Source organism: Lepidochelys kempii, chromosome 17 (assembly GCF_965140265.1).
Source record: "Lepidochelys kempii isolate rLepKem1 chromosome 17, rLepKem1.hap2, whole genome shotgun sequence".
Taxonomy (NCBI): Eukaryota; Metazoa; Chordata; order Testudines; family Cheloniidae; genus Lepidochelys; species Lepidochelys kempii.
Genome location: NC_133272.1, coordinates 6,984,644 through 7,011,009, shown reverse-complemented (window position 1 = coordinate 7,011,009; position 26,366 = coordinate 6,984,644). Strand labels below are relative to the sequence as shown.

The window sequence follows — 26,366 nt, the reverse complement described above, 5'->3', positions numbered from 1 at the left end:
CCCTATACTTCTGTTTGATGGAGCAAGCAGCAGGCAGACAACTCCAACTCTTCTCTTTCTATCCAAGCCAGGACGTACAGTGCACTAACATGGCCACAGGAAGGATCTTCTCTCCTTTACCCCTTTATTTTCATGCATGGCTGGGTCATAACCTGGCCCTAACTCAGATGCATACAATACAGTTTGAATAGATACACTGTATGAAAGGAAATGCTGCTTGCTAGTAGACTTGTTCATCACACCTCTACTGGCAGAGCATAAAGCCTGTCTGTGAATCAGGCACCTTGAATCAGTGCACTCCAATATTACAGGGATGAGGCAGTATAAGAACCTGCATCGCATGGCACAGCACAGCAATCAGAAGAGTTGCGTCACTTTTTTATAGTTAAAGGAGCATTGGATGAAAAAGTTTCGCTCTCATTTAACTGTAGCAAGTTAAAACTACACACACACATAAGGTGCCTGGCAAAATGCATGAAAGCCATATGGCACTTGATAAAACATTGACTGTAATTGCACAAAGAGATCCTGCTTTTTCAGTCTCTAACCCTGCTACAAGTCTGAGTAGCTTCTTATTTTTACAAAGCACTGACCATAATGGACATACTCTCACTTAATCTGAAGGTCATGTGCACTATCAGAGAAGCTGCTATTTTTCAGTGGATAGAAATGAAACACTAAACTAATCGGCTACAAGATATCTGCCCAGTCAGTAAAATATCTGTCATTTAGCCCCAGACACTTATTTAGTGCTGGAAAATCTCACCCCTTCTACAATTCCAGTTTTGGGAGAAATTAATAAATTAAATCAAATCAGGAGTAGGGTATACCTGGAGAAATTAGAAAGGGGAGGAGTTCACCTTCCTGACTACAGCTATCAGGACTGACCACGACTACTTACTCCTGTATAAAAACTCCCAGAGCAGAAATATGATCACATCCTAATTGATTCTAGCCTCCTCACTCATCTTATCTAGAATAGGAGATAGATAATGGAATTGATTTTTCTTGTTCTGCTCTCTCTGCACACTGCCAAGACAGCAACAGAAGGTAAGAAGACCATGCTGTTCTTCCCACCCCTGGGTATCAAGGTTATTCATATTTGATTATTTGAATTTTGAATACCACTGAATTCTGTTCAAACTCTTTAATCCTTCTATATGATAAATCTGAGGTATTTGTTTGTTTCTCTCTCAGGTCATTTATGGGTTGGTATCACAAGTGGATTTATTCTGACTGTTTTATTTTACCTTTATGGTTACAGTATTTTTTCACCCCAAGAAAATCCATCAGGTTTTACTTTACCTCTATATGTAATTATAAATGTCAAAGATTCCGTAAAAATGTATTTTCTTTGCCTATGTACTATGCTGATTTAAATGGCATACAACTATAGGTAGCCTAATTATTTTATTTTTCTTCTAATAATGCTAAGAAATAATGTAAGAAATGAAAGAATTCAGGTTCTTTGTCTTATGCTACTTTAGCCTGATAGAGCCATATATTTGTTTAAAAACTAACAGACATTTATAGTTCTCTTTCTTTCTTTAATTAAATTTTTGCTATCCACTGATGATGACTGTGTTAATACCAGATAATGATCTATCATCAGCACTGCAAAAATTTCAGATGGCTTTTGTACGCTTATATTGGATCAGGAATGCAGTACTATTCAATAATATCCTTCCCCATGTAAATATCAAAGTTAAAAATAAACACAACAGTCCTTAAGTAGCGATGAAGGCTCTGAGAGTTTTTGTCCTAAAAAGGAGCAGGCTGCATCATTAAGAAAAAAGATTCAGTATTATCAGATGCATCTAATGTATTGCTGCCCTGTGTCTGAGAGTTTGTGAAAGGGATGCAGCTTTCAACAAGATAACCCATCTCAAGATCCACTGGCAAAAGTAGTTGAAAGCAGCAAACGTTGAACGTGATGAGGACAGTGTTAAAACCTGAACAGAACACTACTGAAACGGAGGAGTTTAACCCCAGCGAGGGGTTTTTTAATTCTCCAAATCAACAATCCAGTAATTTACCCTTTTCCTCATCCATCCTTTGAGAATGACATTGCAATACAGTTGCAGCTGCTCAATCTGACCAGTGTGGCTCTTCTGTCACTTAAGACTTCCAATAACCTCCTTCCTATAAACTTCCCCATCCACATCTAGTACAGATGCACATGCACAACAAGCCTCTGCTTTTCAAAGTATTCAGCAACTAATATATCTCCCACTTGGTTCAAAGCCCACAGCTACTAACACACATCTCTCTGACTGCACTCTTGGTGGGCTGTTTTTATAAAAGAGGTTTGTGCTTTTAAATAAGAGACAATCTATAACAGTTTGCTGTATTCACAAGACAGAGCTTAAGTTACTAGGGCTCTGTTTATACTTTTAGGGGTTCTCCCTAAACATGAGTGATCAGAGCTGAATTAAAAGCAGGTTTGATGGGACCATAGCTTGGGGACCTCAAGTTGTAGGAAGCCTTGACCTTTGGTAAGAGAATAATAACATCACCACCACCAAGCTCTTTTCATGCATATATCTTAAAGTGCTTTATAGAGTAGGTACATTAAGTATTATCCCCATTTTATCAATGGGAAAACTGAGGCACAGAACTGAAGCAACTTTCCCTAGGTCAACCAGAAGCCAGGAGCAGATCCAAGAATAAAATGCAGAAGTCCTAACTCTCCGGCAAACATCCTAACCTGGGCCATGTTGTCTCTCAGTATGGTAGCATCTCATGAAACATCAGAAATAATTTAATGATGTTAATCGGCTCCTACATATCTATTGTTATTCCATCATCAACAGCAGCATAATGTGCCCCCAAAGCATCCCATTTCAGTGCCTCCTGGGGATCACTGGTAGGGGCAAGACTGAACATGACAGATCCGTGTGAGATCTGGGCAGCTCCAACAGAGACATTCAAACCTTTTGAGAGAGGATTGCTTAAAACCATCTGTAGTGCCATCACCATTGTTAGCACATTATGGTCCAGATGTTATGGAACAGGGATACACCTGCCAAAGTGGGGATAGGGAAATAATTTCTCCCCAGGGCATATTAGCAGGGACCTTGGAGCGTTCTCACATTCCCCTTGAGCACTGAACAGGATTTACAGATTTACCACCCCAAACTATTAGTTTCTGGAACTTCAAAGGATACACATATGGCAGACCTTGTTCCTTTCATTTTCTGTACTTCTACTTTATGTATTTTTGATTCTCATGGAGGTAAAACTTTGTAACGTACATTGGCACTGACGGGGTCTGCACGAAATTCTAGCCTTATGTCTCTCTGGGCCATGCAAAGGCAAAGTATGTGCTGTTCATAGCAATGCAGAGTTGCAAGAACAAAAAAAATAAAACAGAACAGAACAAATAAAGGCATAAGAATTCTTTAACTTTTTCCATTTCCACTTACTGGGGCAAGAACTCTTTACAAACACACTTTAATATTTCATACCCAGCTCCAAGATGGCAGAACCATGACACTGTCACCTTAAGATTTAATGTAAAACTAAGGAGAGTGAGAGGTACACGAAAAGAACACAAAGACAGGTTAGTACTGGAGAGCCAAGGAGGAAAGAAATCGCTGATCGCCTCCCTGCCTATCCTCACCATCCAACACAAGATTAAATATCACTAACAAGTTATCAAAAACATGATCTTCTCCCAGTAGTTACCTTGGCCATTACAACTGTCAAGGTTCCTTCCCCACTCTGAACTCTAGGGTACAGATGTGGGGACCTGCATGAAAACCCCCTAAGCTTATTTTTACCAGCTTAGGTTAAAACTTCTCCAAGGTAAAAACTATTTTACCTTTGGCCTTGGACTTTATTGCTGCCACCACCAAGCGTCTAACAAGGAAAGAGCCCGCTTGGAAATGTCTTCCCCCGCCCCCCCCCCCAATCCTCCCAAACCCTACACCCCCTTTCCTGGGGAAGGCTTGATAAAAATCCTCACCAATTTGCATAGGTGAACACAGACCCAAATCCTTGGATCTTAAGAACAATGAAAAAGCAATCAGGTTCTTAAAAGAAGAATTTTAATTGAAGAAAAAGTAAAAGAATCACCTCTGTAAAATCAGGATGGTAAATACCTTACAGGGTCATCAGATTCAAAACAGAGAATCCCTCTAGGCAAACCCTTAAGTTACAAAAAGACACAAAAACAGGAATATACACAGCACAGCTTATTTTATCAGCCATTTAAACAAAAGAATCTAACACATTTCTAGCTAGATTACTTACTAAGTTCTAAGACTCCATTCCTTTTCTGTTCTTGGCAAAAACATCACACAGACAAAGAGACCCTTTGTTTCTCCCCCCTCCAGCTTTGAAAGTATCTTGTCTCCTCATTGGTCATTTTGGTCAGGTGCCAGCGAGGTTACCCTAGCTTCTTAACCCTTTACAGGTGAGAGGGTTTTTCCTCTGGCCAGCAGGGATTTTAAAGGTGTTTACCCTTCCCTTGATATTTATGACAACAACACAGGCAGACTTTTGATCTTAAGTTTATATCCTTAAGCAGGATAGGTTCTTTGGTGCTTCCTTTTCTTTCTTCCTTGTAAGCATTCAGTGAGCGGCTGCCAGCACACTCGTAAAGCCTTATCTGAGTTGGCCTGCGAACATTCATACATAGCTACAGCGTGACAAACTCTTACTCAACAGACCCAGTGTAAGCATGAAGGAAGGAAATACTACGTGCTGCAGGTTACTGAGCATGTGCCAAGAACCGGAGATGCTCAGCCCAATATTTTTCTGTCCTCACTATTCTTCTCCTGGCCCTGTAAGCCTGAAACGCAGGCTTCAGTCATCATAGGAACTGATAGCCCCACAATCTATGCTGTGACAATGAGAATATTTAACATTTATATAGTGCTTTACAGCATCAAAGTCCTGTAAAAATATTAACACATCAACCCTCTGATTAAACATCAATCCTGCAATTAATCATTAAACTAATAAGAGCGGTTAATAAGGGAGTAATAACTGAGCTTTGGACAAGCCCACAGAATAGGCAGGAGCGTACCTCACTTGGGATGGAGGATTTGGCCCACAACCGAGGGCTTCTGTGAGCAAGAGAAAGGCGTGGACGGACTGCATGGCAAAGAGACAGAAGAGGAATACGAGGGGAGGAATAGAGGGGAATTTAGGACATACTCATTCATCTCTTTAGGATTATAGTAAGATTGGAGGCTATGGAAATGCAGCAACTTCAGTCTAATTCACTTCTTAATGCTAAAAGTCCAACGAAAGATAAAAACAAAGCAGCACAGGCATTCAAGTGCTTCCTACTGCGGAGACAGAGACCTAGACGGTTTGTTCTTACTTAGTCGCTTCCATTTTTATGAGACACCCTAACTGGTGGCAGACCAGGAGACACCACTATATGCTACGTGGTGTATCTGAAGCTGTCCCCACTTGCAGTCATTACCAGGTGTACCACATATTCAGGCACAATATGGCCTTTTAAATGAATATACTTTCAGTGTACTGAATTGAAATGTAATAGGCTATGGCGGGTTAGAAGCCCCAATTGCTCTTTAATTAAAGAGTGTTTTGTGTGTTCTTACCGGTAGTATGGCAGGAAGCCTCTTCAGAGGTGTCCAAAAGGGTATTATAGCCTTGTATGAAACAAACCTTGAACAGTTTTAATCCTTTACAAGCCACACACCCTCCAGCCAGACAGACATGGCTTCATTACATATGGCAGAGAAGGAAGAAAACGTAGCTTCTTATAAGTCCACTGTATATCCCTCTTTAGCAGTCTTCTTGTAAAAGGATTTCAAAGCAGTATGGTCAACAGCACATGGATACCAAGCACATAATCTTCCGGATACCCCAGTCCCCATCAAACTTCAGGAGTGAATTCAGAGCCTGGTTCTGCAAAGCCTCCTGCAAGTCCCATTTTTTAAGGAGTTGTCCACACATGGAATTATTCATGAACAACTCCATGTGCAGATGCTCTTATTCTGGAATCAGAGTTCCTTGTTCCTGTTTATCTTATTAATCAACTCATTGATATAAGCAAGCTAAACAGAAATAAGGTACTCTGATTCCCGAAAGAATATCCACACATGGAGTTATTCTGGAATAGCTATTGTGCTTTAAATTCACACTGTACCTTAATCTGAATTACTTTTCGAATGTAAAGAGCTCAAAAGATTATACAGGATCGGTTCCTTAGCCTGTCTCACAGTATGAAACAAGTTGCTGCCATACCAGCAGCTCCGGAACATTTACGTCTTTTTAACCGCTCAACGAATACGGCTGATAGTGCAAGAGCAGATGCCTGACCCCACAGTCAATAGGCCAGTACAAGTCCTCCCGTGCTGGATACACGCTTTAGCTCCTCAGCCAATAAAGGGGCTAAGGATCGCAAGAGAGTGCATTCTTTGCTGTGCCAATGCAACCAAGGGCATCACAGTTGAAAGTTCGCAGGTTGTTTTCCCCTACTTTTCACTTTGTCTCTGGTAATATTTAATGACTGGGTAGAATTTCTTCTCGTAAAAAAGCGGAGTCAACATCATTAATACCTCAACTTCTTTAAAGGATCGGCCTTTGTGTTGTCAGTACAGTGCACGGTCAGCATGTTGTATCCACTCACCCTGTTCATCTCCCTCTCACGTAGCAGTGTAGGTGCAGTTTATTACATGCTTCTCCCCAGTGCTCTTCAATCCAGTACACTCATCCTGCAGGAGGAAAGGGACCATCCGATTAGCCAGTCCGGGGGGAAAATGACATTTCCCACCAGTTTCACGTCAAAGATTATTCCCCTCTGCTACAGCAAAGGGTGCAAGACAAGCACCTGGACAGACAGATACACCATTCATAGGAAGCGTCATTTCAAAACAGCGAGAGCATATGCTCATTTCATGACAGCAATAGCAATCAGAGACACTTCTGCTCACAGTCCCTAGATCTAAATTCTGAAAGCAGAAGGGCATGTGAAACTCATTCCCTTTGACTGTTCACGAAGCCCAAGTGTTCAGGCCTTCAGCATGTGTCGCATTAGGTTCATCTTCCCAGTAAACAAGTCCAAGGCTTTGGGCTACGTATTTGGGATTTTTTTTTTTTTTTTTTTTTTTAGTTGGAGCGGGAGATTGGTCAGTAACGATAGCCATTCTCCATATATTGACTTTACTGGATGTTTTGTTTTTAAAGGATACAGTATGCCCAGAGGCCCCTTATTAGATTTTTCACTCACATTTCTATGCACGTTACCAACATGTACCTAAAACAGCAAAACTAGGCAAATGTTACAAAAGAATTCTATTCCTTTTTTTTTTTTTGTTAGTCATAATCATATTGAATAGGGCTCCCAAACTTTATCTAGTACTACCTTAAATAAAGGAAGATAAGAAAGATTCACCTTAGCCCTGCATATCTATTTAACGCCAGCTTCCTTCTTTGATAAGACAACCAACCTCACCGCAATAGCTTATCATTACAAAGGAATTTTATTGATGGGACAAGATCATAGGTTATGGCTGGAAAACAGAAAGGGAAACATTTAGAGTTATAAGTTAGAATCTTCCCTTCACGCTAAAGTGACAAGCTAATTTGGTTCTCTTTCTTCACCTGGCAGTGAGTTAAGGGCTTACAATTCTTATAAGTCATATGAGATAAGCATATGGGTGTGTATGTGGGGATAGTGATGGGGCAAGGCCAGATGGCCATAGAAAACTAGTGGGAGATAGCTCCAGGCTAAACAAATCCCTGGTAACAGGATCAGTGAAATGCAGCTGCTCCAGGTCAATTAAGACACCTGGGGCCAATTAAGAACTTTCCAGAAGGCAGGGAGAAGGCTAGGTTGATTGGGACACCTGAAGCCAATCAGGGGCTGGCTGAAACTAGTTAAAAACCTCCCAGTTAGTCAGGTGGGTGTGCACATCAGGAGCTGTGGAAGGTAGTTGTGCTGTTAGAGAGGCTGGGTAGTACACACCATATCAGGCACAAAGAAGGAGGCCCTGAGGTAAGGGTGAAGTGGAGCTTGAGGAAGTGGGGGCTGCTGTGGGGGAAGTAGCCCAGGGAATTGTACGTATTATGTTTCTAAAAGGTCAGCTACCATAGCTGATACTATTAGGGTCCCTGGGCTAGAGCCCGGAGTAGAGGGTGGGCCTGGGCTCCCCCCAGCCACCTTTGCCCCCTGATTAATCACTGAGACTGGAAGACAACAGAGACTGTGCAAGGAAGGATAACTTCTCCTCACCTCCCTCGCTGGCTTATGATGAAAATGGCTCAGTAGACTGTAACCCTTGTCTCTAGAGAGAGAAGGATTACGTGCAGGGTCATGGTGAGCCTCTGAGGCTAGCGAAATCCTCCAGGAAATGTGGGACCCACGGAGACAAGGACAGAGTTTTGTCACAATTATATATATAATGATTAGCTAGATAGACCTATTATATAACTATACGTAAAGCTCCACCATTTTGAGAACATTTTTCCTTGGGCACCCACTTCTTAATGGTCTGGAAGGCATGCATTATAGCTCTCTGTCACTGGGTGACTGATGCCTTTTAAAAGAACAGGTCCAGCTCCTTGTGCTCAAACAGGTGTTCCCAGTTTGGCAACTGAAGAGGGCAGAGCAGCAGCTGTGGCAATGAAGAACCAGGCTGTCAATAAGGAAAGAGGAGCTGGAGCTGCGGAGAATTCCCAAGGTGGGCTGCTGAAGTCCAAGAGGCACGGCAGAGGGAACTGCCTGGGGGAAATGTGCCTCCAGGGAAAGAGCCCCAGAAGGCAGTGGTCAGTTAAAAGGAAGATTCTTGCATTTGGCCCGGAAGCAGGAGTGGGTGTGGCAGTGGGTCCCCCATGAGCTGGGGACAAGCCAGCACCTTACACTGACTGTGAAGAATAAAATTATCATACAAAGGGAAGAAATACTGGGAACTGGAGACACTTGGTTGAACAAATCTCTGTCCCCAGCTGGTACAGCTACACCACTCGAGAAGTTAAATATTGGAGGCTGAGTCTACCCATCGAGGCTGACAACCAAAACTTCCCTGAAATGAGCAGCACGTTAACTGATAGTGGTTTCCTTCCCCTGTCCCCTAAAACAAGCTAGCCCAACACAACTAATGCTGAGGGTGACTTTGACCCCTAAGCCACCGCATGCAAAAACGTTGCTAATAGAGTTAAAGGGCCAAATTCCTTCCTGGTGTACCGCTGTAAGCTGCAGGTGAGTACACCAGGGATTAATTTCCCCCCAGTGTTACAATACAGCAGTAACCAGAAGTACAACATATAGGTCAGTTTAAGTATTTTTTTTAACGTAACGTCAGGAAGACTAATGTAATGTTAGGAAACTAAGAGCTATCAAAAGAAGGATTGTGATGCTGGGAAACCAGGTACCAGCTTATGCCAAGGTCTCCATGTCTCCCTTGGATACTGACATATTCATATCTGGAAGTAGACTAGCTCCCCTGGGTGTTAGTATTGTTAAAAAAAAATATGCTTTAATCTCACTTACAATACCTGTATCCCATATTGTAAGGTAATATTTGAGTGTTTACACTGCAATTCTCTCTAACTGTGTAATCACCAGACAACACTGTAATATGAAATAGTGTGAAATGCTGGCTTCCAACAGAAGGTGTTAGGCCCTGCACAGTAGAGAAGGCCAATGGACACCAGACAAACTATTGTGGAACATCAGAGGACAAAAGACTTTGTTGATTGTTCTCCCCACCCCATGGCCACCCCAGCCTGCCCATGAAAAGGTGACGTGCAAGTGATTTCCTCCCATCAGCTGAGCTGGTAGCTCAGAGAAAGGGGAAAGGAAATAAAAATTTCTGACAAGAAGAAACTACCTCTGTGCTGCTTGGATTCTTGAAGGCAAGATTTTTTGAGGCATAAACAGATTCCCCAGTGTTTAGCCTGGAGTAGCTCTAAGGGACTTATAGAGCTTGCTTATTATAGAAGTGTCTATTGCCTTTTGAAACTTAAAACTCATTTGTGTGTATGTTTACCTACTTTAACTTTGCATACAATTCTCTTATTTCCTTTTCCTAGTTAATAAATCTTTAGATAGATCATTATAGGATTGGCCACAAGCGTGGTCTTTGTTGTGAGATCAAACGTGCAACTGTCCTGGGGTAAGTGGCTGGTCCTTTGGGACAGGGCGTAACCTGAATACTGTTGTGATTTTTTTATGTAAGGGACTATCTATCACAAAGGCATCTCAATCTTTAGGGCACTTAGGGCCATAAAGGCTTTCCAAATCTCAGAGATTTAATCCGTGTGTTTAACAATAATGAATAGATAATACCATTTAGCATTTTTCATCCACAGATCTCCAGACACCTTACAAAGATGGGTAAACAGTTCATTTAATATCTCTCTTTTATAGGAGGGCACACTAATGAAAAAGAGGTCAAGGGACTTGTACAAGATCTACATAGTAGATCACTGGCAAGGATTGGGAATAGAATCTAGGTATTCTGATTCCCAGCCAAGCGTGCTATCCACTAAACTGTTAAACAGCAGAGGGTGGGGTTCTAACTAAACGGAGCTGCCCCTTTCCCTGTGCCTTCTGTGGTAGCTAAAACAAATGATAATGTTCACAAAAAAAACAAAACAATAAACAACTGTATTGTTTCATGGCTGCAGGGGAGCCAAGAAATACTTTTAGTCAGGAAACTAGCGACAAACTGGACAGAGTAGAAACAGAGATAAGTGTGCACTTATTTGCCAAACGCACAAACAAGACTCCCTGGGTTTAACGGACGCTGCTACCTTGAACTTTGTATAGGAAGAAGAGGCCCTGAGGCACAATACACGCTGGTATAAAACACCAAGGAAGTGAATGGAGTTACATCCTGTATGTGTTGCATCACAGCTTGACCCTGGGATAGCTAAAATGTAGCACAAGGGCCTAATATGGTTCACTTGGCTGTTCTGAGCCTCAGCTGACTTCATCTGTTACAAGATGTAGGTCCTTCTATGCAGACTACAGGTCTCATAACAGCCACCCAGCTCCCAGTGGAGCATGGCATGCTGGGCCTTGGTGTCTTGAAGGTCAGGTTGCCAACTTTCTAATTTCCAGAAAACTGAACAGCCTTGCCCTGCCCACTGACCCGCCCCTTCCCCGCTGCCCCACCCCTGCTCACTCCTTCCCACCTCCCTCCATCCCTTGCTCTCCCCCACCCTCACTCACATGCTCAATTTCACTGCAAGGCCCAAACAGGCATATTTATTGTTTTGACAGATGTATTATGCTAAGTTCTGGTTTTATTTGTTACAGGGCGCTAGAGCTGGCAGCAAAATAGTCAAAAAGGGTCATTTAAAAAAAAAAGAAATTTCACAAAAGGTTTTCATGATTCTTTCCCTCCCCTCTTCTCATTTTTCGTAACTTGCTCCATGTTTTTTGTTCACTAAAGTGATTGTAATTGTATGTGTGGAATTAGGACAGTCCCTTAAAGGCCCACTCCTGAAGCCCAAATACAAATCCATAGAGCACAACCACAGAAATGCACCTGTCCAGATACCTATATAATTAAATCTGTAGAAACTGACTCCCACACCTACATGCAGATATACGCAAAAAGAAAAAGGAGTACTTGTGGCACCTTAGAGACTAACCAATTTATTTGAGCATAAGCTTTCGTGAGCTACAGCTCACTTCATCGGATGCATACTGTGGAAACTGTAGAAGACATTATATACACAGAGACCATGAAACAATACCTCCTCCCACCCCACTCTCCTGCTGGTAATTGCTTATCTAAAGTGATCACTCTCCTTACAATGTGTATGATAATCAAGTTGGGCCATTTCCAGCACAAATCCAGGTTTTCTCACCCTCTGCCCCCCCCCCCCCACACACAAACTCACTCTCCTGTTGGTAATAACCCATCCAACTGTGCCCACATATCTATTCAGGGGACACCATCACAGGGCCTAATAACATCAGTCACACTATCAGAGGCTCGTTCACCTGCACATCCACCAATGTGATATATGCCATCATGTGCCAGCAATGCCCCTCTGCCATGTACATTGGTCAAACTGGACAGTCTCTATGCAAAAGAATAAATGGACACAAATCAGACGTCAAGAATTATAACATTCAGAAACCAGTCGGAGAACACTTCAATCTCTCTGGTCACGCAATTACAGACATGAAGGTCGCTATCTTACAACAAAAAAACTTCAAATCCAGACTCCAGCGAGAAACTGCTGAATTGGAATTCATTTGCAAATTGGACACTATTAATTCAGGCTTAAATAGAGACTGGGAGTGGCTAAGTCATTATGCAAGGTAGCCTATTTCCCCTTGTTTTTTCCTAGCGCCCCCCCCCCCCCCAGACGTTCTGGTTAAACTTGGATTTATGCTGGAAATGGCCCACCTTGATAATCATACACATTGTAAGGAGAGTGGTCAGTTTGGATGAGCTATTACCAGCAGGAGAGTGAGTTTGTGTGTGTGTGTGTGTTTTTGGGGGGGGTGAGAGAACCTGGATTTGTGCTGGAAATGGCCCACCTTGATTTTCATACACATTGTAAGGAGAGTGGTCAGTTTGGATGAGCTATTACCAGCAGGAGAGTGAGTTTGTGTGTGTGTGTGTTTTTGGGGGGGGTGAGAGAACCTGGATTTGTGCTGGAAATGGCCCACCTTGATTTTCATACACATTGTAAGGAGAGTGGTTACTTTGGATAAGCTGTTACCAGCAGGAGAGTGAGTTTGTGTGTGTGGTTTTTGGAGGGGGGGTGAGGGGTGAGAAAACCTGGATTTGGGCTGGAAATGGCCCACCTTGATTTTCATACACATTGTAAGGAGAGTGGTTACTTTGGATAAGCTATTACCAGCAGGAGAGTGAGTTTGTGTGTGTGGTTTTTGGAGGGGGGTGAGGGGTGAGAAAACCTGGATTTGTGCTGGAAATGGCCCGCCTTGATTATCATACACATTGTAAAGAGAGTGGTCATTTTGGATGGGCTATTACCAGCAGGAGAGTGAGTTTGTGGGGAGGGGGGGTGAGGGTGAGAAAACCTGGATTTGGGCTGGAAATGGCCCAACTTGATGATCATACACATTGTAAGGAGAGTGGTCACTTTAGATAAGCTATTACCAGCAGGACAGTGGGGTGGGAGGAGGTATTGTTTCATATTCTCTGTGTATATATAAAGTCTGCTGCAGTTTCCACAGTATGCATCCGATGAAGTGAGCTGTAGCTCACGAAAGCTGATGCTCAAATCAATGGGTGAGTCTCGAAGGTGCCACGAGTCCTCCTGTCCTTTTTGCGGAGACAGACTGACGCGGCCGCTCCTCTGAAACCTGCGGAGACACGTGTGTGTACACGTCTAGCACGCACTAACACACATACTTCCACATTATGGATTAAGACAATTGTTGTTTAGCGCTTAGAGACCCCAGCTAAGATCAGGGCTCCAGGGTGGTAGGTGCTGGACATACACGTAAAAAGAGAGAATCTGCAACAAAGAGTTTATAGCGTAGCTAGACAAAGATGGGAAGAAATGTCTGATAGATTGGCTCTTCCGCAATTACTAGTCAACAACATTCACTTTTTAAGAAATAATACATTTCTTTTAGAGTTCCCTTCTCTTTTAAAAACTTGTTATGAAATGAATACACAGATATTTTATGTCATCAATTTGCGTGTGTGCAAGCCAGCCAAAGGAATAAAAGTCAAGGAGTTAGGCTGCAAATTTTATTCACACAGGTACACACACGTGGCAATACACGCACCTCCCGACACCAAGGCACGCAGTCTCTTCCACACACACAATGCACCGACTTGCCTGCACAGAGACACTTTCATACACTTTTCCAGGGGCTGCCTAAATCACGCAGCTGGGAAGGGAGGAGGGTGGGCTGGAGGGGAAAAGATGCAGGGGGTGGAGGAGAGAGGATGGGGAGGGAAAGAGGGCACGGTGGGGATGAGAGGAGCGGGTGTGGGGGGCATGCGGGGTGGATGGGGATGCAGGGGGAGGCAGAAGGCTACAGGTGCATGAGACGTGGGAGGGCACAGGGGTGTATAGGGGGATAATGGGAATGCAGCAGTGTACGGAGATGAATGGGGTACAGGGTGGGGATGGGTAGGTGTTGGGGGCAGGACGGGAGGGGACAGGGATGCAGTGAGGGGCGCTGGGAGTGGCACAGGAAGGGACGTAACGATGGGGGTGCGCGACAGGGAGGGATGCAGTGAGGGGGATGGGGTGCAGCCCCATTCCTAGCACTCAGAGACGGGGATACGCATACCTTCAACTCCTGGGCGCCAGTGCTGGGGCCACAGACCACGGTTCATGGCAGGGCACGTGCTGCAGCTCGAGGCCTGCCACGCGAGGAGAAGAGGGCCGGGCAACAGCGGGAGAGACGCGTGCCACGCAACCCCTCAACAGCCGCTTGCGGAGTGCTTGCGTGATGTTAGTTCCTCCCCTGCCCTGACCCACCCATAGGAGCTGCGCCTGAGAGCAGGGCAGCAGCAGAGCCCCCCCGGCAGCCGCCAAGGCTAGGAGCCGGACTTCTCAGCTGCTTCCCGACCTGGGAGCCGTGCGGTCTGTAGTGCAGTGGCTAGCAGGAAGCCTGCCAGCCCTGCTGCGGCGTGGCACAAACCGGACGTTCAACGGGCAGGTCAGCAGCGCTGAGCGGAGCTGCCAGGATCCCTTTTGGACCAGTCCAAAACTGGACACCTGGTCACCCTACTCGAAGGGCTGCATCAAAGAGAACGACTGCCAGCTGCTCCATTCTGGGCCAGTGGGGCACATGGCTTTTGAGATCTTGGCCAGACTCAGGCTAAGTGTGGATGCTCATGGCTTAGCCCATTTGTGCCAATAAAACTGGCAAAAGTTTTGGGAACTAAACTCCAGCAGAGAGTTTAACCAGGCTATTGGCATCAGTGAGAGTGATTCAGCAGCATCCTTGAAGCAGACACTTGTGGAAGGGAATATCAGCATTTCAGTCACAAAGAAGCATTTCCTTGCATTGTCCTGGGCAGAGCCAGTAAAGAATACAGCAACCTTGGAAAAGGGGAGGCTGATGGGAAAAAAATCTTATTGTAAATAAGACTTGGAAAACCTTTATCTACAAGCTCTGCTCCATCACCTTCTGGCTTTTAGGCCTTGGAAGTTTTAGGAAGCAGGTTACATTCCCTCTGAAACTCTGTATAACTTAATGGGAATTAGAAACTCGTTCAGGCTCCTTGTGATTTGAGAAGAAATTAAATGGATTCCAGTGTTAGCGAAAGATATCTAAACAGCAGCTCCAGGGAGAGCAATTCTTCATTTATAATACTACCAGCTGCAGAGTAACTATGCCACCACCCAGGTTGGTGACTCTTCAAAGTAGCCAACCAAGCCACAATTCTGTCCTGGGAGCAAGGGTTCCCTTCTGTTGTTGCTGAGCCTGTCGGCTGTCTCCCCCTTTCTGCTCCTGTGCTAAGCATTTAGGTTGCATCCAGCAGGAAGCAGAAACAGTGGGGAGGCACCAGATGGTGGCCAAGAATCTCCTGGATCTGCCCACTAATTGCTAATGTGATCAACACCAGAAGGGTGAAAAGAAAAAAGGTAAGAGATGGCCGTAGGAAAAGGAATTATGAGGACAGAGGAAGGGGAAAGAGAATGAGGGAGGGATAGGAGAAAGAGTCAGATGGTCAAAGTGGGCACAGGAGAGAAAGGAGGTTCAGAGGAAGAGCAGAGAATTAGAAGGATCTGTGAGAAGCAAGAGGACTCAAGAGAGGGGAAAGACCCAGAAAAGGATACGGACATGGCTATGAGGTGGGGAGGGGCAGGATAGACTGGGGAAATCGGGATCACAAGAGAAACCCGAATGAGATAGTTTAAACAGGATTAGGAATTGGAAACCAGGGAGACAGTATTTGAAGACTGTATACACCAGGGAAGGAGAGGAATTGTTTAGAGTGTTACTAGGAGTGAAGGATAAAGATAAGCAAAGGGAAAATGTACACTGTACACCAGGAAATGTTTCCTGACAGTGAAGTGGGAGGAGCCCCCTGCTTTAGATATTTAAAACTGAACTAGACAAGTTTCAGAGTTGGTATGGCAACACCCATTTTTTCATGTTCTCTGTGTATATATATCTTCCTACTGTATTTTCCACTCCGATGAAGTGGGTTTTAGCCCACGAAAGCTTATGCCCAAATAAATTTGTTAGTCTCTAAGGTGCCACAAGGACTCCTCAGGTGACCAGAAGTCCCGATTTTATAGGGACAGTCGCAATTTTTTGGTCTTTTTCTTATATAGGCTCCTATTACCCCCCACCCCCGTCCCAATTTTTCACACTTGCTGTCTGGTCACCCTAAGTAGTCCTTGTTTTTTTAACTAGACAATACACTCTAGGGGATAATTGCACTGTAGTCCATGAGTAACCGGCTGGATGTGACCATCATCATTTGCATCTTATCCAATGAAAGGTTCAGAAACCAAATCCAGTGGGTGAAGGGAACTTTTACAACTCAAAGTTCTCCCATACACAGGGAGAAATCACACCTTTTTCAAATACTGCTTCATAATGCAAATTTTTCAATAACCTAGGCGGGTTTCTGACTAAGTCATAAATACAGTAAACATCCTGGTTCTCAACTTTTCTTAAGAAAAATAATAAAAGTCTTATTCACAACCAATATTAATTCAGCGCTAAGTACTAAAATTAATATTTACTAAAGAATCCTTGTCACCCATTGTGAAACCCACATTCAGATTTATTGACTACTTTCCTGAGGAATTCCTGAGTATTTAGCCCATACTATGATCTGTCATTCTAAACCAGAGCTGTGATAGGAGAAAGCTACATACTTATTAGTAATTTCTGAACTTCTAAAAGGTTCATACAAAGTCCCCCAAGGTCAGATGCAGATCCAAATTGTACAAACAAATTATACAATTCGTATACAAATTATACAAATCTAAATTATATGCCTCCGTGCATTCTACGTGTAGTGGATATAAAGCAGCCCAGCCTGCCTGAGGTCTGGAGTTTCTCTCGTCTTCTCTAGTTATTTTTCAGCATCTGGATGTGCAGGTTCCTTGGTTAAAGATCCAAGGTTTTTCTGATGAATTCACCTGCCCACTGGAACTGGACGGAGACCCACAAATTCTTTTGACACAGGCCAAACAGGGTGTCAGAGGACATTTGATCACATTTGTGAACTGGGCTGGATTCAGGCAGGTGATGAAAGGATCCATACATATCCCACTATCCTTTTCCAGAGGCATTTGCTCCCCTGGCATACGGATGTGGAGATAGTGGATTGTGATTATTAACACCATCCCGGTGATGCCTTTTTGCTCCCAAAGGGATTCCCCGTGTCCCTCTATGACCCTATTTGCATGGCTTTTGTCCCCATAGTCTGAAAGCTCCAAGAAGCAGCCTCTGCTTTTCCAGCCAATGAAATATGCATTTGATACATGCATCCCTCAGATCTAAATCACGTTGTATATTATTATTTAGACTGCAGCAACACCTAGGAGCCCCAGTCATGAACCAGGATCCTACTGTGCTAGGTGCTATTTAAACACGGAATAAAAAGCCAGTCCCATGCCCCTGCGAGCTCACAATATATGAACCAGTAACATGTATATTGAACTTAATCAGATCATTTCTGGGCAAAGGGAAAATAATCACTTAATGTCTGAACCAAGGTTGCTTTCAAGGTGCAGTAGTTCTTTTCCAGCAGTTCCTGGGAGAACACACACTAAAGGAAGCTGCCACTTCAGTGTGCTTGAGTTCACTGCACTATGCAACTCTGGTGTTAAAGCACATGATGAGCCACTGTGCTAGCTGGAGATGCCAAAAATACATTGGCAGCCATTCATCTTTGCAACGGTATATTAAATATTAAAAAACATGATTGTCAAACGCCATGCAGGTTGACCTGCCCAGAGTCCGCTAGGCATTTGTCAAGGTTCCTCCCCCACTCTGAACTCTAGGGTACAGATGTGGGGACCTGCATGAAAAACCTCCTAAGCTTATCTTTACCAGCTTAGGTCAAAACTTCCCCAAGGTACAAAATATTCCCCCCCGTTGTCCTTGGACTGGCCGCTACCACCACCAAACTAATACTGGTTACTGGGGAAGAGCTGTTTGGACGCGTCTTTCCCCCCAAAATACTTCCCAAAACCTTGCACCCCACTTCCTGGACAAGGTTTGGTAAAAAGCCTCACCAATTTGCCTAGGTGACTACAGACCCAGACCCTTGGATCTTAAGAAAAATGAACAATCCTCCCAACACTTGCACCCCCCTTTTCCTGGGAAATGTTGGATAAAAAGCCTCACCAATTTGCATAGGTGACCACAGACCCAAACCCTTGGATCTGAGAACAATGAAAAAGCATTCAGTGTTTTACAAGAAGACTTTTAATAAAAAAATAGAAGTAAATAGAAATAAAGAAATCCCCCCTGTAAAATCAGGATGGTAGATATCTTACAGGGTAATTAGATTCAAAAACATAGAGAACCCCTCTAGGCAAAACCTTAAGTTACAAAAAAGATACACAGACAGAAATAGTTATTCTATTCAGCACAATTCTTTTCTCAGCCATTTAAAGAAATCATAATCTAACACATACCTAGCTAGATTACTTACTAAAAGTTCTAAGACTCCATTCCTGTTCTGTCCCTGGCCAAGACGACTACAGACAGACACAGACCCTTTGTTTCTCTCCCTCCTCCCAGCTTTTGAAAGTATCTTGTCTCCTCATTGGTCATTTTGGTCAGGTGCCAGCGAGGTTACCTTTAGCTTCTTAACCCTTTACAGGTGAGAGGAGCTTTCCCCCGGCCAGGAGGGATTTCAAAGGGGTTTACCCTTCCCTTTATATTTATGACAGCATTTATTAATTAAGCTTCTTCTGATTAAGTTAGCCAGCCATCCCATCCCATCCTATACTTGTCACATCACATTTTACTGTCTCATAATATAGAAGATGTGTTGGTTATCAGTTGTGGAGGTGTGGCAATTCTTTCAACGGAAATGGCCCTGAATCAAAACCCTAGATTCAATCAATTTGGAGAAAGCCAGAGCTAAACATTTTGGGGCTCTGTAAATTTTTAAATATTTGGTAGAACTGGCCAAAAATTTTGCATGTAGAAAGTCTTCCTGCCAAAAAATTAAGATTTAATTAAAACCCCAATTTTTTCATGAAAAATGTCAATGCAAAATATTATTATAAAAGCTCTAATTAAAGTGTAAAATTTATTCTTCTTATAACATGAATATATATATTTTTACTTAATTAGTTTAGCTGTGACATTCTGAGTAAGTTTCCCTGACCTGAAGGAGAGCTCTGTGTAAGCTCGAAAGTTTGTCTCTCTCACCAACAGAAGCTGGTCCAATAAAAGACATTACCTCACCCACCATTGTCTGTCTAATATCCTGGGACAGACATGGCTACAACAACACTGCATTCATCCCCTAATATCGTCTATATCCCTTAATTTTCACACCTTTTTAAAAATTTCACGAACTGACATGGCCCTCCTTGCTGTCTGCCATCTCTGACAGAAGCAAGAAGTCTGCCCAGCTCTGCACTACTGGCATAAGTGTTGCAAGCATAGAATGCGCAATCCTCCAGTGTGTGCAGAGCCACAATATAGGAATGGCATGGCATTTATCATAGGTGGTTTTTACCAGGTAAAAGCATGGTTTTTACCACCTTGGGAAAAACGAGTCCCAGTTTAAGGAATTTTCTATATTTTAAAAACTATTCCATTAATGCACATACCACATCACACTTAGTTTTAGTTACATATTCAAATTGTGGTTCAAATTAAAAAACACAGTAAAAGAACTAAAAAAGAGCCACTGGGGCTTAACAACCATGTAAAAGAAGCAGTGAGAGATAAAAAGGCATCTTTTAAAAAGTGGAAGTCAAATCTGAGTGAGGTGAATAGAAAGGAGCATAAACACTGCTAAATTAAATGTAAAAATGTAATAAGAAAAGCCAAAAAGGAGTTTGAAGAACAGCTAGCCAAAAACTCAAAAGGTAATAACAAAATGTTTTTTTAAGTACATCAGAAGCAGGAAGCCTGCTAAACAATCAGTGGGGCTCCTGGACGATCGAGATACAAAAGGAGCACTTAAAGACGATAAAGTCATCGCAGAGAAACTGAATGAATTCTTTGCTTCAGTCTTCATGGCTGAGGATGTTAGGGAGATTCCCAAACCTAAGCCGTCTTTTGTAGGTGACAAATCTGAGGAATTGTCACAGATTGAACTATCGCTAGAAGAGGTTTTGGAATTAATTGAGAAACTTAACAGTAACAAGTCACCAGGACCAGATGGCATTCACCCAAGAGTTCTGAAAGAACTCAAATGTGAAATTGCGGAACTATTAACTATGGTTTGTAACCTGTCCTTTAAATCAGCTACTGTACCCAGTGACTGGAAGATAGGTAATGTAACACAAATATTTAAGAGGGCTCTAGAGGAGATCCTGACAATTACAGACCGGTAAGTCTAACGTCAGTACCGGGCTAATAAGTAGAAACAATAGTAGAGAATAAAATTGTCAAACACATAGAAGAACATAAATTGTTGCGCAAAAGTCAACATGGTTTCTGTAAAGGGAGATCGTGTCTTACTAATCTATTAGAGTTCTTTGAGGGGGTCAACAAACTTGTGGACAAGGGGGATCCAGTGGACATAGTGTACTTTGGGCTACGTATTTGGAATTTTTTTTTCTTTTTTTTTTTTAGTTGGAGTGGGAGATTGGTCAGTAATGATAGCCATTCTCCATATATTGACTTTACTGGATGTTTTGTTTTTAAAGGATACAATGTGCCCAGAGGCCCCTTATTAGATTTTTCACTCACATTTCTATACAAGTTACCAACATGTACATAAAACAACAGCAAAACTAAGTAAATGTTACAAAAGAATTCTATTCCTTTTTTTTTTTTTGTTAGTCATAATCGTATTGAATAGGGCTCCCAAACTTTATCTAGTACTACCTTAAATAAAGGAAGATAAGCAAGATTCACCTTAGCCCTGCATATCTATTTAACGCCAACTTGCTTCTTTGATAAGACAATCAACCTCACCGCAATAGCTTATTACAAAGGAATTTTATTGATGTGACAAGATCATAGGTTATGGCTGGAAAACAGAAAGGGAAACATTTAGAGTTATAATTTAGAAACTTTCCTTCATGCTAAAGTGATAAGCTAAGCTAATTTGGTTCTCTTTCTTCACCTGGCAGTGAGTTAAGGGCTTACAATTCTTATAAGTCATATGAGATAAGTATATGGGTGTGTATGTGGAGATAGATTATATATATATATATATATAATGATTAGCTAGATAGACCTATTATATAACTATATGTAAAGCTCCACCATTTTCAGAACAGGTTTCAAAGTAACAGCTGTGTTAGTCTGTATTCGCAAAAAGAAAAGGAGTACTTGTGGCACCTTAGAGATTAACCAATTTATTTGAGCATAAGCTCGTGAGCTACAGCTCACTTCATCGGATGCATACTGTGGAAAGTGTAGAAGATCTTTTTATACACACAAAGCATGAAAAAAATGCCTCCTCCCACCCCACTCTCCTGCTGGTAATAGCTTATCTAAAGTGACCACTCTCCTTACAATGTGTATGATAATCAAGGTGGGCCATTTCCAGCACAAATCCAGGGTTTAACAAGAATGTCGGGGGGGGGGGGTAGGAAAAAACAAGGGGAAATAGGTTACCTTGCATAATGACTTAGCCACTCCCAGTCTCTATTCAAGCCTAAATTAATTGTATCCAATTTGCAAATGAATTCCAATTCAACAGTTTCTCGCTGGAGTCTGGATTTGAAGTTTTTTTGTTGTAATATAGCAACTTTCATGTCTGTAATCGCGTGACCAGAGAGACTGAAGTGTTCTCCGACTGGTTTATGAATGTTATAATTCTTGACATCTGATTTGTGTCCATTTATTCTTTTACGTAGAGACTGTCCAGTTTGACCAATGTCCCTGGCAGAGGGGCATTGCTGGCACATGATGGCATATATCACATTGGTGGATGTGCAGGTGAACGAGCCTCTGATCGTGTGGCTGATGTTATTAGGCCCTATGATGGTGTCCCCTGAATAGATAGGTGGGCACAGTTGGCAACGGGCTTTGTTGCAAGGATAGGTTCCTGGGTTAGTAGTTCTGTTGTGTGGTATGTGGTTGCTGGTGAGTATTTGCTTCAGGTTGGGGGGCTGTCTGTAGGCAAGGACTGGCCTGTCTCCCAAGATTTGTGAGAGTGTTGGGTCATCCTTCAGGATAGGTTGTAGATCCTTAATAATGCGTTGGAGGGGTTTTAGTTGGGGGGCTGAAGGTGATGGCTAGTGGCATTCTGTTATTTTCTTTGTTAGGCCTGTCCTGTAGTAGGTGACTTCTGGGAACTCTTCTGGCTCTATCAATCTGTTTCTTCACTTCCACAGGTGGGTATTGTAGTTGTAAGAATGCTTGATAGAGATCTTGTAGGTGTTTGTCTCTGTCTGAGGGGTTGGAGCAAATGCGGTTGTATCGCAGAGCTTGGCTATAGACGATGGATCGTGTGGTGTGGTCAGGGTGAAAGCAGAACGCCATTAACCATCACCTTCAGCCCCCAACTAAAACCCCTCCAACGCATTATTAAGGATCTACAACCTATCCTGAAGGATGACCCAACACACTCACAAATCTTGGGAGACAGGCCAGCCCTTGCCTACGGACAGCCCCCCCAACCTGAAGCAAATACTCACCAGCAACCACATACCGCACAACAGAACTACTAACCCAGGAACCTATCCTTGCAACAAAACCCGTTGCCAACTGTGCCCACCTATCTATTCAGGGGACACCATCACAGGGCCTAATAACATCAGCCACACTATCAGAGGCTTGTTCACCTACACATTCACCAATGTGATATATGCCATCATGTGTCAGCAATGCCCCTCTGCCATGTACATTGGTCAAACTGGACAGTCTCTACGTAAAAGAATAAATGGACACAAATCAGATGTCAAGAATTATAACATTCATAAACCAGTTGGAGAACACTTCAGTCTCTCTGGTCACGCGATTACAGACATGAAAGTTGCTATATTACAACAAAAAAACTTCAAATCCAGACTCCAGCGAGAAACTGTTGAATTGGAATTCATTTGCAAATTGGATACAATTAACTTAGGCTTGAATAGAGACTGAGAGTGGCGAAGTCATTATGCAAGGTAACCTATATCCCCTTGTTTTTTCCTACCCCCCCCCCTCCTCAGACGTTCTTGTTAAACCCTGGATTTGTGCTGGAAATGGCCCACCTTGATTATCATACACATTGTAAGGAGAGTGGTCACTTTAGATAAGCTATTACCAGCAGGAGAGTGGGGTGGGAGGAGGTATTTTTTCATGCTTTGTGCTTTGTGTGTATAAAAAGATCTTCTACACTTTCCACAGTGTGCATCCGATGAAGTGAGCTGTAGCTCAGGAAAGCTTATGCTCAAATACATTGGTTAGTCTCTAAGGTGCAACAAGTACTCCTTTTCATTTTGAGAACATTTTTCTTTAGGCACCCACTTCTTAATGGTCTGGAAGGCATACATTATAGCTCTCTGTCACTGGGTGACTGATGCCTTTTAAAAGAACAGGTCCAGCTCCTTGTGCTCAAACAGGTGCTCCCAGTTTGGCAACTGAAGAGGGCAGAGCAGCAGCTGTGGCAATGAAGAACCAGGCTGTCAATAAGGAAGGACGAGCTGAAGCTGGGAAGAATTCCCAAGGTGGGCTGCCGAAGTCCAAGAGGCATGGCAGAGGGAACTGCCTGGGGGAAATGTGCCTCCAGGGAGAGAGCCCTAGGAGGCAGTGGTCAGTTAAAAGAACAAAGAAGATTCTTGCATTTGGCCCGGAAGCAGGAGTGGGTGTGGCAGTGGGTCCCCCATGGGCTGGGGACAAGCCAGCACCTTACACTGACCATGAAGAATAAAATTAGATTCTGGAAATCTAAGTAAGCCTTTGATAAGGTCCCTCAACAAAGGCTCTTATGTCAATTAAGCTTTCATGGGATAAGAGGGAAGATCCTTTCATGGATTGAGAACTGGTTAAAAGACAGGGAACAAAGGGTAGGAATAAATGGTAAATTTTCAGAATGGAGAGGGGTAACTAGTGATGATCCCCAAGGGTCAGTCCTAGGACCAATCCTATTCAACTTAGTCATAAATGATCTGGAGAAAGGGGTAAACAGTTGAGGTGGCAAAGTTTGCAGATGATACTAAACTGCTCAAGATAGTTAAGACCAAAGCAGACTGTGAAGAACTTCAAAAAGATCTCATAAAACTAAGTGATTGGGCAACAAAATGGCAAATGAAATTTAATGTGGATAAATTTAAAGTAATGCACATTGGAAAAAATAACCCCAACTATACATACAATATGATGGGGGCTAATTTAGCTACAACTAATCAGGAGAAAGATCTTGGAGTCATCATGGATAGTTCTCCAAAGACGTCCACACAGTGTGCAGCGGCAGTCAAAAAAGCAAACGGGATGTTAGGAATCATTAAAAAAGGGTTAGAGAATAAGACAGAGAATATCTTATTGCCCTTATATAAATCCATGGTACGCCCACATCTTGACTACTGCGTACAGATGTGGTCTCCTCATCTCAAAAAAGATATACTAGCATTAGAAAAGGTTCAGAAAAGGGCAACTAAAATGATTAGGGGTTTGGAATGGGTCCCATATGAGGAGAGATTAAAGAGGCTAGGACTTTTCAGCTTGGAAAAGAGGAGACTAAGGGGGGATATGATAGAGGTCTATAAAATCATGAGTGGTGTGGAGAAAGTGAATAAGGAAAAGTTATTTACTTGTTCCCATAATATAAGAACTAGGAGCCACCAAATGAAATTAATGGGTAGCAGGTTTAAAACAAATAAAAGGAAGTTCTTCACTCAGCGCACAGTCAACTTGTGGAACTCCTTGCCTGAGGAGGTTATGAAGGCTAGGACTATAACTGGGTTTAAAAGAGAACTAGATAAATTCATGGCTATTAGCCAGAATGGGTAAGGAATGGTGTCCCTAGCCTCTGTTTGTCAGAGGGTGGAGATGGATGGCAGGAGAGAGATCACTAGATCATTACCTGTTAGGTTCACTCCCTTGGGGGTACCTGGCATTGGCCACTGTTGGTAGACAGGATGCTGGGCTGGATGGACCTTTGGTCTGACCCAGTATGGCCATTCTTATGTTATCATGTTTATGTTACATAAGGCACAGATCAGATTCAGAGATTAATTTAGGGTTGTACAAATAAAAAGTAAAGCTGCAGAGAGGGTACTACTAATGTATATAATTATAATATTGAACATCAGAATGTATATATTTTGGTTTGGTATTTTCTCAAGAAAGCTATACATCATGATTCATATTTCAGTTTTCAATATTATATAAACAAAAGTCAAAAACATTTGATTATATGAAAGACAATAATGCAGAGTTGTATGCTTGAAGCATTAAGCAATCAGAAGCATACAGAGTTTCAGGCTACCAGAGCTGGTCTGTTTAACCATGCCACATTGTGTAGCAGAACACCAACTTTGATGTAGTGGATAGACCAAGTCTACTGCTCAGTTTGGAATGGGTGAATCCAAGTTTGAAAAGATGCATTCTATGCTTTTTAGACACTGATGCAATTATTTTTTCTTGTTTCCCAGTTTAAACCGGTATTTACCAGCACTCTGTCCTAAACTAGATTTTCCTGGGAAACTGCCAACCCTGCCATAAGAAAAACCAAATCAGCAGGGAACATGGCGATTTCTTGGAGGACAGTGCATGTGAAACTGTGGTTGTCCTTAACATCTGCTGGGGCAGAGATGCTGCCCAGTGTCACATGGAATGTTGGGTGGGGAGTGGCGAAAGAAGACGCTGCACTGGAGTTCTGCAGGGACTGCAAAGGGAGACAAGCCCAAGGTTCACAAGAGTTTGCAACATGCGCATTTGCTGACGAAGAAGCTCCATTATATCCTTGTGCATCTTCCTCTGCTTTTCCTGCTGGAATTCCTGGGCCTTTTTCCTGTCCGTTCTTTCCTTCTCCAGGCTGCCTGCGATGTTCACCCTCCAGGCCCTTTGCGTAGCGTCATGCAGCACTAGCTTGCAGGATCTCATTGAATGTCATCCCAAGTGCTCTTCTTTCTCCTCCTTATCTGGCTCAGGAGTTCCACAGGTGTGGAGACAAATTTAATTGTAGACAACAACCAGGTCAACACAAAACAGCTTACATTGACCTAACTTCCTGGCACAGACCAGGCCTGAGACAGCAAGAATAAGATGCTCCAGAGGGAAACTCTTGGGCATACTGAGTGAGATCAAATTCAGCTGAGCTGGAATGAGGAGAGATCTTTATTTCTTAAGAAAATTCCTTATTCCACCATATCATCTTTAAAGGTCTAAC

General features: G+C 42.9%; 1 protein-coding gene across 1 annotated transcript in view; it reads left to right on the top strand.

Annotated features, from left to right (window-relative positions):
- Nucleotides 1-971: 971 nt before the first annotated feature.
- Nucleotides 972-26,366, top strand: part of CA4 (carbonic anhydrase 4) — a 36,307-nt gene continuing 10,912 nt past the window's right edge. The window contains exon 1 of the mRNA XM_073315411.1: nt 972-1,050. Within this exon, the coding sequence (XP_073171512.1) occupies nt 993-1,050 (58 nt within the window). The 5' untranslated portion in view covers nt 972-992. The remainder of the gene's footprint in view (nt 1,051-26,366) is intronic.